Consider the following 13,951-nt stretch of genomic DNA (forward strand, 5'->3'; position numbering starts at 1 on the left):
CCATCAAATCACTTATTTTCACAATATTATCACTAAAATGCTTGAAAAAACATCACAAGTCTACCTGTCAAATGCTCTCAAATGCTTATGTTTGAGGAGGAATTGATGCAAACCTCAAAGTCCTGGCAATCCAAAGCGCTGACAGCAATCAGGGTCACCCTCTGCCATGTAGGAGCTGTGTGGCCTTCACACCTTTCACCAAACAAATCAAACCCACGTGCTCCTGTACACAAGCTTTTCTCAGAATTTTAAATCAACAGCAGATACTCAAATATGTAACCACTGGTTAAGAGAAAACGAATGAAGCAAAGAAGCTACTTCCCTTAAGTATCTTTTTTTATTAGATCTGATTAAAGTTATTGATTCAATTTACCAAATGATGTAAATTTGGGTAATAGGATTTTTATAATCTAGTTATCCAAAACACTAATCTTACTCATCAGAAGTAGACTGTTTTGAAAGACCTCACATAATACTGTCAGTTTGGAGTTCTGCAGTGAAAATTGCATTAAATTCTGTCATGATTGTAAAGCAGAGATCATTATTGTCCCTCAGATCCAGCAGGCAGTTCTATGCAAATAGCAAAATATTATAGTGAAGTAATCTAACTTATCTTTAAACACATCTGTGATCAAACCACAGCTTTAGGTAATAAAAATACAACAATATACTCATTCTCTATGTTGATGTCTGTTTTTCACTTGAATTATCTTTATTACTCCACAGAAGATTGGAACAAACTATTTCAGGTTTGGTGCATGACAGAAAGGTGCTGTTTTCTAAATTTTTTCTCAGGAAAGATATTGGAATAAAAGAGCAGAATGCCTTCACAGCTGAACTGAGGGAGATTTCTCTGGAGATTAAAAGTAACATTTAAGAAAACATTTTAAACATTTACCTGTTGTAAATTGCCCTTTTAATTTCTGGAACACGGGATCTTGAGCTGTTGCCTGTGCTCTCCTAGCTAATGACTCTGAGGCTGCACTAGAAAACATGGTGGACACATTAGAGACGTTCTCAAGACCTACTCCAAAAGTGCTGACTAACTTCTTGACGAAATTTAGTGTATGAGGAGTGATTTTGGCATCTGAAACAGCTCCACTTTTCTCAAAGGCAACCGAATAGCACTTGGCCAGGCCCTGCTGCAGTTGTCTAAGAACCTAAGGATGAAAAATAAAAGAGGCAAAACAGTCAGGAAGATTTAAGCCTTCTGATTTGACACCAAACATTTATTCTTGCACTACGTTTTGTGCAGTAAAATTATCCTCTCAGAAACATCTACTTAAAACCCTGCTCTTAAATTGCATCAGATGGTCAATCAGAATGACAGCACCGATTCTCACCAGCACTGCAAACAAGCTGAGCAGGGGACATGCTGCAACACAAAGGACACCTTCCTCTTTCAACAGCAGCTAACTTTCAGATTTCATATTTTGTGATATTTGAAAAAGATTATGTGATATGAGGAAACCTTCTTCAAATAAACACTGTTCTAGTTAGGCAGAACAGAACAGCCCAACACTTTGAGAGGCAAATCAGAGTCAGAGTGGCAGGTCCATCTGCTCTCTGTTGTAATTCAAACTTCAGGTCATAATCACAACCTGTCACAGAGCAGCAGATCCACAGGGAAACTGGTATCTGTGAAACCCACTGTAAGAATATACAGTTTCAGTTAGTACAAGGAACAGCTTCAATCCTAGATGCATTCATCAAATTAATAGCTTTAGAAAATCTCTGTACTGCTTCCAGAAATAACCAAGACCCTTCAACTCCAATCAGAACAGTCAGTTCTACAGATACATCAGTTCACTAATCCAAACAAATAGTTATGTTTTAATGCTTAAAATTAACTATGGATAAATATTTTGCAGTTAACTTTTCCTGAGACGATACACAGATATGAAGGTGTATTAAAGCCAAATACCTCTTCATGCCAGTTCTCTCTGAACCAGACCATCTGATCCACAATGCCTTCCAGAGAAGACAAAAGTGTTGGATGCAATTCCCGCTGCATGTGCATAATTCTGCTGCATCTCCACATTGGTGCAGTGGCTCGGATTGGCCCAGGGTCTGAGGCAGAGTGGGACTGATTCCCAACTGAACTTGGCTGCTGTTGCCCAGAATCTGGGAAGTGAAAATTAAAAAGAAAATAAGAATTACCTTTCATGAACTTGATACGTTCCTGTATGAAATAAAATAAATTGTTCCAAGAATTGGCTTTAGATTTACATTAGGTATTAATCACGTTAATTAATCTGAATTTTGAAAAACTTCTGTAAAAATGCTGTTTAATGGTACAGACCTTTCAATACTAAAGCAAAATAAACACTCCTCAAAGCCCCACAGGAGGTGTGTAGCCTTGGCTTTTAAATTACCAATCCATGCTGTTGAAGTAACAGACATTGTTTCATACAGGATCAAACTATTTGAATTATGGGCGTTTCCTTCCCCTCCCTTTTGGGGAGATCTTTCACACGTAACTGAAGAATAAATATGCTGATGCCAACAACAGACAAATTGTCACAGTGTGTATCTTTTAGTACAGAACATTCTTGCATGACAACTTCGTCAGACAGTGATTTAGGACAGAGCTCTGCTTTATCAGATGCCCCCCACTAGCTCACACAACCCACAGACAAAGCATTAGTTTGTGGCAGAGCCTACAGGAAAATATTTTACTGGTTATTATATATGTGCATGGGGCAATATCAAGAATTTTGCACAGAAACTTCTGTTGCTGGATGTGAATGAATTATTAGGGTATGTGGGCACCTCCTCCTTCTGCAAAGGAGCAGCCACAGAAAAATAAAACATTATTTAATTAGTGTCCTGCAAAATCTCATGCAGAAATTTAGTGAACTAATTTTCAAGTGAAAAAGGCAATTAAATAAACAGTGCACTTTGTAATAAAGAACACACAACTGAAGGCAGAGTTCTTCAAGCAGCTCTCCTGGGATTCCCAGGAAATTAGGAGACAAAAGAACAACTAAATTCTGTGGAATCATTTGACATAACTATTCTAAACTTGATTTGTTCTTGAGGAAAAAAGGTGTTGTGCAAGTTGCTGAATGTTCTCCCCACTTCCCAGACATTTCTCAAAGTCAATATTGATTTTATTTTGTGTAAACTTAGATGCTCATTTTACTTGATAATTCACCATAAGAAGTTAATATGAAGACATTCATTTTACAAGTGTGGCTCCTTTGAAAACAAACTGAATGTTGTAAGGTTCATGCTGCCAATGAAAATTAGACTAGAATGTCTTAGAAGGCTGTGATGCTCTCCTGTATTTATAAACCAAGAATTTTCTACTTCTCCACAAATTTATAAAGATAAATATCCATGAGAGAACATTTGATTCTCAATTAAGGTGACAGGAAAATGAAGGAGATGAAACTCCTCTTGGTGAATATTTTTTACAAGAAAATTCAAGACAGTTTAAGTCATCTGTAGATTTAACTTCACAGTAACAAATCAATGCAAGCAAAGTTTATCAAGAATTTTCTTCCTTAGCCTTGCTGAGTTGGTACATTTTCTAGAGAATCTCTTTTCTCAGTAAAATCAGGTGAAACTCAAACTAATAACTGAGTTACAAAGAGGACAAATAATTTCATCAAGATCAAGCTCACCACTTTTGTAGCGCTCTCGCTGTTCTATCTTCAAGGTCAAATAGAGGGTCCTGATAGGAAAGTAAACAGCTTGGGGATAGACTCTTCCCACCTATTTGGAGACACACATATACTCAGTCAAGGAATACTGGCTACAGATCACACCAACATGTACAGATTGTGTGGTAAATAAGTACAATTTGGTAATAATCGGCTCTTTGTATTAAATAACAGTTTATGGAAATTAAAGATTTTTTCAGTAACAGAAACATGAAGAGAATGAAATGGTAACTCCCTACACACACTGTTCAGGCATTACCTAATTAGGGCTTCCAGATCATATTGCCTAATAAACCTGAAAACAGCATAATGTCAGAGCACCAGCTGGGCCAGCTCAAAGATCTTACTCATGTGCATAATGGAAGAAAAACAGACTTAATGACAGTGGTTAGTCTTTAAATTAGGCCACAGTTCCCAGCAAGCCCCACGATACTTGGTAAGAAAGCCCATTAGAGAGTAACCTTACTCCATCTAATTGTAGCACTTAATGCAAGGGGATATCAATGTCACCCAAAATTAAAAAGGATTTTATGGCTTCCATTAAAAAAAAAAAAAAAAAAGCTAAAGAGATGTTGGCATCCAGCATCCCCTTTAAAATCTGTAAATCTCAGTATCTATTAAAGGAAAGAACCATAAGTCTACTATGGTTCACACTACCCATGATAGAGCACTTCTTAAGACATTGTTTGAGGCTTCTCCAGCCCACAATTCTATTAAATCATGGATCCCTTCTTCATCCAAATGGATAAGGTAAGAGGCAGAAATTTTGCAAAATGTTCAGTAATATGATATTATGGCAGATCACTAACCAAATGCTTCATGCTGTAGTTCAAAAAGTTATTTGAAGAGTTTTAAAATAGTAACACAGAAAATTTGGTATGTTTTAGTTTTATATCCCTTCAAAGGACCTGAAGTCTAAAGGCAAGATAAACAGGAGTATCTGTGACTTTTATGAGTCTAAGCTCCAACTACAGTACAACTTCCAAGCAAGCAGTCATATCTAAAGATTTTATACAGATCTCAACAAATAAAAAAGCAACTACAACTTGTCAAAATTTGTTTTTTCTGTCAGAAGACAGCTGAGCACACTGGGGTTGCAAGACATCTCATTCTAAAAACAAAGATTACAGCCAATAGAGAATTAGAGATTATCTTCTGCACCTGACTGATGAGGTTCAGGAGGAGTTTGCCCTCTGAGCCAACCAGGCACGTCAACAGCTGTGGGATCCAGGCCAGCCACTGGATGGGTGGGACACCAATACAATATTTGTCCACTGCATCTGCCAAGGTGTTCTTATCATCATCAAAACTCAGCAGCCAAAGAACCTAGAAGAGAATTTCAGTGCTTAAATTTAAGACACATCAATCATTATGATGCAGAAAAACACAGAGCTATTTTACTGATATGACTGTGGAGTCTTTGCAAGTGTTAAAGTTGCCTCAGACACAAGAACTTACACTCATTATGCTTTGCCAATGTTATTTTTTTCCCTTAGAAATAATATTTAAAGGATGTAAAAATAAATCTAAGTGCACTCCTTGCTATGAAACAAGACAGAAAGAAGCAAATGAACATGACTGCATTCCAGGAATTCTTTGGGTTTTGTTTGCAGGTGCAGATAGAAAATAAGGGCATGTTTCTAGAACCTAAAATATGCAATTCAGATAAATGAACCTTGATGCAGGAACTTGATTATTTCTTTGGGTGTTGTTAATTATTTTAACAGTTCACCCTTAATGATACTTTTTCTAGTTTAATTTAAATGTAAATATATTAAGCACTGACTAAAAATCATTAATTGTTATGCAGCCAAACAGGGAGACTAATAAACTTCAGGGTGCTATTGAGGTCACCTTTAATCTCAAAGAGTATTTTCTGTGTTTTTTCATGTTCAGAACAGATTGTCTTTCATGGCCTGCTATGATTTTTTTAATTTTCTTCATGAGAGAGATTAAATATCCCCAAACTGAGCAACATATACTACAAATAGCTTTTTTGGGGCAAAATTTTGTTGCATTTCAGAGTAAAAATGCACAGAAAAGGCTTATCTGGAATAAAATGCAATACTGAGGTAAAAGTTAATACTATTTATCCATAGTAATGATTAGAAGAGCTCAAATTATGTTACTTTTTAAAGGACCAAGGGATGCCTTTCTGCAGGTATTTCACTGCATTATGTAGCAAAAAGGCTGGATGTGATTTGTCCTCTTCCTTCTACAAAAAAGTTCCACAACTACAGGAAACCCCAGACTTCTCAATGAAGTAAAAAAACCCCAGATGAGTTACATGCAACCAAGAGCAGCCCCATGAAGACTTTCTACCAAAATTAAAGCTTTCCCTCAGTAATTGTTTCTCTAATTGCACAAATTTGGGCACCGAACATTATCCCAGCCAATCCCAATTGGAGCCTGAAGGCTCCAATTCTTTTTGAAACCTCTGGATCTCACCTTTGCTAAGTATTTCCTTGACTTGCTCTCGTTCTGGTGACGGCAGGCGTGCAGGTAGCAAGTGATGGCAGATACCCCCAGGTGGAGCTGCCTTTCCTTCACAAAGATGTTCTCCAGGTAATCCCCCCACATGGCCCAGGCTTTCACCAGCACGTCGTGCATTTGCACAGCTGCAGAAAAAGCTTTGTTTGCTTCTTCAGACCTGCACAGCGATGAGGAAGAATATGAGTTTTATGCTAAGAAACAGTTACTAAATTATAGAAATCAGATTTCTGACAGGGCAGGCAATTACTTTCTTAATACTCAGTGTAAGTTCTCTAGTAAGGTCTCTTATGACTGTTTTGTCATTGCAGTCCTTGATGTTCAGCACCTACAGAAGTAAATGCTTTATAATGGACACAATTATGTAAGTGTTTAAGATTTCCAGATACTCCCTTAAAAAAAAAAAAAAGAAAAAAGCTTCCAGTGCACTGCAATGGGAACCCAAGCAGTGACACTGGGAGTAAGAAGAGCAAATGATAACACAAGAGGAGCAGAAGCAAATGCATTTAAGAATGCTGCTCTGCTGAACATAAAAAGGGACTAAAGCAACATTAGAAAGATGTTATAGTAGTTATCTTTTAGAGAACTGCATCTTATTTAACTCCTCTCCCAGCAAAGTCGTGAAAAATTTTACAATCATTTTCTGGAAACAGTCAGGTCCTCATCCCCACAGCTGTAAAAGTTTATTTTTTCAGTGGGAAAAGTGAAGGAATTTAAAGGTTAATCACACAGTTCTGGGTAACCAAAAGGTTATTTGTTTGATACATGTTTTCTCTATGTTTCCTCAAGTGTTCCTTGTCCAAGATGAGGCATGATTCATCCCAATATATATAGCCCTTGAATCTATGTTACTTTTTAGGCACAAAAATAAAGGATGAGAAAACTCCCATAAGCATTACTGAAATTAAGACATTTTTTAAACATTTCAAGCCTCCTTATTAACAGAAAGCTTCATTTCTCCCTTATAGAATAAGCATTGAAATCAACCATACAAAAGTAATGCAATGCTTGTTTGACTCATTTTTGTAAAATTGCCTGCACTTTTATTACAAAAATATTAGCTTGGAGGATAGTACTTAATTAAAATGACCAGCTATTGAGGCAAAACTATGAAAAGGAAAACAGCTTTATCTGTCATGTATTAGTTTCTAGGCTACATTAATGTTCCTTGCTTTCAGAGGCTTCCTGCACCCCGGATGGAGGTTTTGAAGCGAACTACCCCAGCAGCAGCTGCTGGATGACTTTGTATCACTGCTTCCCCTCTATAGAAAGGGAACTTCTCTGTTTTCTGTTCTCCTTCTCTACAATCCATCATCCTTGACACCTCAGATGACTTTCTTAAAATGGTTTCTATCACCTTGCCCAGCCACTGGGCAGCACAGGGTGATGCAAGAGCAGAGGTGACCTTTAACTTCAGTTTAGTTGACACACAAGTAATCACAGTCACATTTTCAGGTTCAACACTGCCCTTGGTCCCAGCTGAAACCTTCTTAAATTCCTCACCTCATGGTCATGCCTGCATATTTTTTGGTAAGGTTAAAAAACATCAGAACCATGTTTTAAACAGAAACCTTTATCCATTTTAACCTAAAGGAAGGAATAGAGACAATTTAGCTGCTTTTATCTGCAAGAATTTAAAAAAATTAAAAAGCATGGGGGAGGTACACTTCCTTCTCTTTACACCTCAACTAAAATTAAGCCTGTGACCATATAAAAGCCCACTGCACTCTCCATCAAAGTAATTGCATTCTGCCTATTTAAAATTCTCTCTTGTATCCACAGAAGATATTCATCATTTCCTGACTTAAATTGCTATGTGAGGTTGCAATGTACAGCTTAAAACCTGATGGATTTCATTCCTTAAGTGGCCACAATGTAGTGGTAAAGGAATTATTCCTTCCATATGTAACACATAGCAATGTTGCCATTAAATCCCAGGCATATTAAAAGCTGTTGAAATTGGAAGGGGGTTTTTTGGCATCGCCAAACAAAATTTGACTGCTGAGATATTTGTTTACTGAATTAAAGAGAGACCTTTCTCAAAACAGTAAAATGCCTGTCAGTATAAAGCAAAACCATCACAAAAGTCGTTGTGTGAAAGGAAGGCTTTATCTTAGGTGTTTAAGTGCTGCAGTGCAAGATGTCTCCAACACACACCATATGAGGCTTTTCAATTCAATTATCTGAAATGAATGTTCCATTTCCACATTCCACACACCAGATTTACCTGAGAACTCTGAACTACATCACCACACATTTCCCCATGTCTTGACCAGCTGCAGCTATTAAAGGGACACAGTCAATGACAATGAAACAGAAATGAAACAAAGCAACCTCCATTTGCCAACTACACAAAGACATCAGTTAAACATCGGTTTTTCTGAGCACTCACAGAACAAGAGAAGAAAAAAAAAGCATCAATTGGGCAAACCTATTCTCCCTGCCCCTTCCATCTGATCCCATGAAATATAAAACTTGGAAAAAATCCAACTGGCACAATGTTTGCTTTAACTAGATATTTCCTCCAATACTTTGAAATACGACCAACTGTTACATCTTCAAACTGCAAAGGAACTCTCACAGATACTTTTACTTTCTTATACAGTTGTGACAAATTTTAGGCTGGTAGAAACATATGGACCAGCTTTTCTGCTCCCCGTGTTGAAATACTTCAGCTGCATTTTTCTCAGCTGTGTGCTGGTGCCTCTTCCAGCCAGATACTCACTTGTTAATCTGTGCCAAGAACATTCCCTTCAGTGCATAAAACTCAGCAGTCATCTCCTTGGTGAAGTACTTCAGATTGGTTGATTCAATAACTTCAAGACCCTGTTAAATAAGTCTTAGTGAGAAAAGCCTTTTAAAATGGAAGACTTTATTAAGATGAAAGTGCCAAAATATTCTCTTGAAATTTAAATAGCCTGAGTTTCTAGCATTTAATTTTCATTTTAAAAAAAATAGACTGAAAACAATTTTAAGTTTCCACTGGTCTATGCAAAACAAATACACATAGACAACATTCATCAGGTTATCTTTTTCACTTTAAGTTATAATATTATTTATTTTATGCTATATTTATTACAAGGTCCATTTGCTGATCCCGTGCCAGTGGGTTTTGCCTGAAATCACAGTTTTCTCCTTTCAACACATACAATTTCACTTCAGTTTGACAGCATCCACCACTCATGAATCAGGCACTTAGCATTGATTTGGAGCTTCAGTTAGTCTTGCAGTAGTGGGGCTTCTTCCTATATAAGTAATTTAATTTTTCAAGTCCCTTCCATTTATCAATCTTGTAAGATTTCAAAAAATATCCTTCCATTTTACTTTTGGTTCAGCTGTTTTTAATATATTCACAGTTTTCAGTTCAAAGAGGACATTAAATGCTTTGGACTATAACAGCAGTACTTAAAACACCACTCCCTGCAGGGCGTAACGTGGCCAAGGAAATTCAGCCCCTGTCCTGGACACAGGGAGCCTGTTTAAATCAATATATCTCATGGCCCCTGTAATCCCACGAGTTCCAAGGACACCTGCAGTGCTAAAGCTGCTGTACCTGCATACATTCATTTTTGCCCATGACTCCAGCCAGCTGCAGATAACATTTCACTTGCTGCCGAATCTTCTGGAAGCAATCCACGATGGGCACGGTTGGAATGGTGTGGATGCGGCTCAGGATGTCCAGCGCCACGTTGACCAGCCCTTGTTTCCGAGCTATCTTTCCATACTGGATAATTGCTGATGCAGAGGCATGAACTCCCAACATGGCATTGTTGGAACTGGGATCATGCTGAGAACTGTTTTCATAGGCAGTCACAATGGCTGGAAACACACCATGAAATGTTTGTCGTTATAAATAAAATTATACATACAGTGGCACCTTATACAGCAACACATTTGAAATGGATGACTTAAGGTAATGAAACACTTAAATGAAAACTGAGTAAAATCAAAAACTTGTCAAAATCAACACTCCTGTACGTTGAAATAAAAAAAAAAACAACCAAGAACTTATTTCAGACAATGTCTGGAACATTCTATGATGAATGCACACTGGACCAGGCAGATTTACCCTGGTAATGATGTTGTCTCCACATGAAAATGCTGCTCCAGTGGGATAAATCATCTGACACAATAGGTAACCTGTTTCTCCAAGTCTTTACAACAGTCTTCATATCATGTAAGCTGTTGTTCCTCCCCAGATTAGTTGGTTGCAATCCTGCATTTATTTGGGCTGCTTCTTGAAGTTCAATTATTTGCTGTGCTGCCTAGAAAACATTAAACAATATAAATATAAATTAAGTATCAATTCTATGATAGATACTTGATAGATACTGATAGATACTGATAGATACTGATAGATACTGATAGATACTGATAGATACTGATAGATACTGATAGATACTCTGACTTCTTGATAGAAGCCTGAATGTCCAGAGAAACAGTATCTATGTGCCCCTGATATGTTACTTGGATTCTGCAAAGACCTGAGCTTTGGGAAGTTACTGAAGTTTAGAACAGGTTTTCACTGACCTCTCCTATCCCCAAATTAAGGAGAGGAACAAACAGAAGATGGCAGTAGTCTCAAACCTACTAAAGGCAGCAGACAGTTTGTTAAAACTTCAACCACCTGAAGAAAAGGGCCACAAACTTTAATGGAATTTAATTACCTGTAGTACAATAAAGCCAATGTAGTATTCTCTAAGCTACCACTTGGCAGATAACAGTTGTATTCATTGTTAATCAACTAAATGAGATAACTATTTGAGAAAAAAAAAAGGCAGTTCGAATTTACAGAGTGAAATCTCTTGAAACAAAATAAATTAAAGTAATATTTTCCTACAGTCATCTCAGTATCAGCTCTCACAATAGCTTAACCTTCATCCTACACCCATTCATCACATAAATTTAATTTTCTCATGGGTATTTAATCACATACTATCTGATATTAAAAAAAAAAGTAATTACTGCAGTGCAAATTCATGCCTGCATTTGTACCTCTGTCAGTCACTGACTAATTTATCATTTCTTCATGAGGGATATATACATATTAGATTGTTTTAAAAGCTTATTTTAATTGATATCTGAAAGCACTTTATTTAGCAATACTAATTCTTTCATGCTGCCATTCTTGGTGGGGGAAAAATACTAGAAGTACGTGTGAAAACTTAGTAGGAAGGAATTAAATTCATCAAGAAGCCTCCTTCTGAGCTCACAAACTGAACCTATTTACTTGGCAACTTTCTCTGAATATGGAGAAAACTTCCATATTCATTCACTTTATCTGATGCATCCACTTATAAAAATTCCAAGGTATGAGCTTCTGTGGGAGGTAGTTTTAGTAGAGGTAATTGTAGCAGAGGTACCTTCTTAGATAGTGTAGATTAGTTACTTATGAATCACACCTAGCATGACACACAGGATGAAACTATTCATTTTAAACAGAATTATAGAAGCCACTATATCAAAGAGAACTCAGAAATCAAGGTCCTCTGCACTTCTACAGGTTCATTCATAGTTCTGAGCAATGGCCTTTCAAGAAATGCATCCCTGTTATGAAATCTCAGATCATGTTGCACTGAGATATTCTACAATTGCTCCCCTGGGGATGAAAGGTTTCCTCCACAGGAACAAGATCTAATCTTCATCAGGTATATGTTTATAGGACACTTAAACAGGGACAAAGTCAGCTTAAATGAGAAATGAACAGCATGTTCTGCCCAGATCCCACACAGCCAAGCACAATCCTGCCCCAGCCCCACTTCCACACTGGCTCCAGCTGTATCACACAAGTCAGAGGACACAAGGTTCATTTTCAAGAAGCTGCTGAAAGCAACTCAAGGCCAAATTCAATTTTTTAAAGATGGATTTAGGCACCTACTTCCATTAAGTTCAGTTTGGTAATAACATCTACTCTCAAAAATTCTTCTCTTACAGTTGCAAGATGAATTATTTACATGATTAAATCCAAGACAAAACAACAACAACAACACATTTCAAAAGGAAAAACCAAAGTCCATTTTTGTTATGGCAACATATGTATGAAAGTTGCAATGGACACATCCCATACATTTTTCACCATGCAATGCATGTTATTTCATTTCACATAATAATTAAACTGCATATTCCATATAACCAGAATCGTGCCAGCAGCTTCCCAAAAGTATTCCTGGAGGTCTTAAAAAAAAAAAAATGGTCCCAATTTCTCATGAACTCTTAGAAACGAGTACATTAAAAAAAAAAAAAAAAATCAAAACACGCATTCCGCACCCTTTAATCAAAAAAATACCATTCCGAAAAAACGATCGACTAAAATATTTTACACTCATAGTTAATAAAAGTTCTCAAACCTGCTGCTGGAAAACAACTGGCCTTTTCACTCTTACCTGGAGAAGGGGAGTGTGAACGTGTGAGACCACGTGAGGAAGCCTCCGCCATTCCCGGATGGCCAAACTGCTCGCCATCTCCACCAGGCGCTCGATGAAGTTCAGCTGCTGCTCCTCGGGGTGGCAGATTGCCAGGTACCCTCTGTACATGTTCACTTTCCAGGCCATCTCTTTTGGGCAGCTCAACTCCACCTGGTAATAAGATGGTATCTGGTAAAGATCATTCGTACTCAAACAGTTAAATTACTTTTTTAAAAGCCTTCTTAAACGAACAGCTTTAATGTTTATCAATATTATCTCGTTTTCTAAAAATATCAGGTTAAAACATCAATATTTATGTCACTAGAGGAGTTTCACCTCTCCTAATGTTACTGGCAAGGGCAGGCTAGCAAATAAATTGCCAGTTCGGCCCAAGAGTAGAAGTGCCTGGGTCCAACCTGCTGTTGGGGTGTTTTTACACTGACAACTGTAATGCAGCTCAAGGCAGCTGAGCAGTGAGAGCAGCCCTGCCACAGGAGCAGGAAGCTCACAGCAAACCAATTCACCCTGTAAAAAGAAAAAAAGATGCTTCTCAGCAGATAACACACACTACCTCTGCAATGCTTCAGGGGCTCCAGAACAAGTAACATCAGCTTCTCACTTAAAAAGATCCTGTCCCTTCCTGTCAGCACATTATGTAGCATTATACTCCCTGCTGTCTGCTCTAGGGCATTGTTTAGTTTATGAAAATAAACAGCTAGTGTTTTTTCAAGTAATCTACAACAAACCTTCCCATTTATGTTAATTTCTGAGCACAGGTGCAAAGTCAAGTCACAGTGCTAAAATAATTTAAAAAATAATTTTAAACCACTTTCTTAAATCCTGGAACAGTAGAAATATGGCAACTAAACTCAGCAAGGCACCTGAATTGTCCAGCACCTAAATTCTGTGAGCATTTTACAATAAACTTGCACTGAGCCAGTGCTCACCAACTGACACTGCAGGTTTTTAATCTACAACTTTTTCACTCCTTTTTCTTCTGCTTTACATCACGCCCTTTATGGTTTGATGTGCAATCCAGAAATCCCTCTGCATTACCCTGTTGTTGATACACTGTATGGTAACCACTGCAATTGTTATTTCTGTAATCCTCAGCTGACTTTTACACCTGAGCCAGCAAAGAGAAACTGCCAGGTAGCAACCTTACACTTACATAGTGAAAACAATCTCTTTCTTTATTACATTATCTACTGCATCATTAAACACAATGGCAATGTGAGCAAATGGAAATGAGTCTTGGGTCCTATCAAAGGCTACTTGCTGTTTTAATAGCTCAACATTAATGGGTAGATTATTAAAGATCTTTCACAAAGATTTATGAAAACTGATAGATATTTGCCATCCTTTCTGGCCTTTCTTGTGAATCAACCA

General features: G+C 37.4%; 1 protein-coding gene across 4 annotated transcripts in view; it reads right to left on the reverse strand.

The window, feature by feature from the left end:
- The window catches only part of LOC113990613 (transformation/transcription domain associated protein), a 75,987-nt gene that overhangs the window by 12,010 nt on the left and 50,026 nt on the right, over positions 1-13,951 (reverse strand). For all 4 annotated transcript variants that reach the window (XM_039391123.1, XM_039391127.1, XM_027726173.2 and 1 more), the window contains 9 exons: positions 12,542-12,733; positions 10,228-10,423; positions 9,712-9,977; positions 8,884-8,984; positions 6,117-6,318; positions 4,830-4,994; positions 3,630-3,720; positions 1,925-2,124; positions 899-1,160 (listed from right to left, as the gene is read on the reverse strand). In XM_039391123.1, the coding sequence (XP_039247057.1) occupies positions 899-1,160; positions 1,925-2,124; positions 3,630-3,720; positions 4,830-4,994; positions 6,117-6,318; positions 8,884-8,984; positions 9,712-9,977; positions 10,228-10,423; positions 12,542-12,733 (1,675 nt within the window). The remainder of the gene's footprint in view (positions 1-898; positions 1,161-1,924; positions 2,125-3,629; positions 3,721-4,829; positions 4,995-6,116; positions 6,319-8,883; positions 8,985-9,711; positions 9,978-10,227; positions 10,424-12,541; positions 12,734-13,951) is intronic.

This window comes from Pipra filicauda, unplaced genomic scaffold, assembly GCF_003945595.2.
Source record: "Pipra filicauda isolate LSUMZ 115617 unplaced genomic scaffold, ASM394559v2 scaffold129_size2064235_pilon, whole genome shotgun sequence".
Classification (NCBI taxonomy): domain Eukaryota; kingdom Metazoa; phylum Chordata; class Aves; order Passeriformes; family Pipridae; genus Pipra; species Pipra filicauda.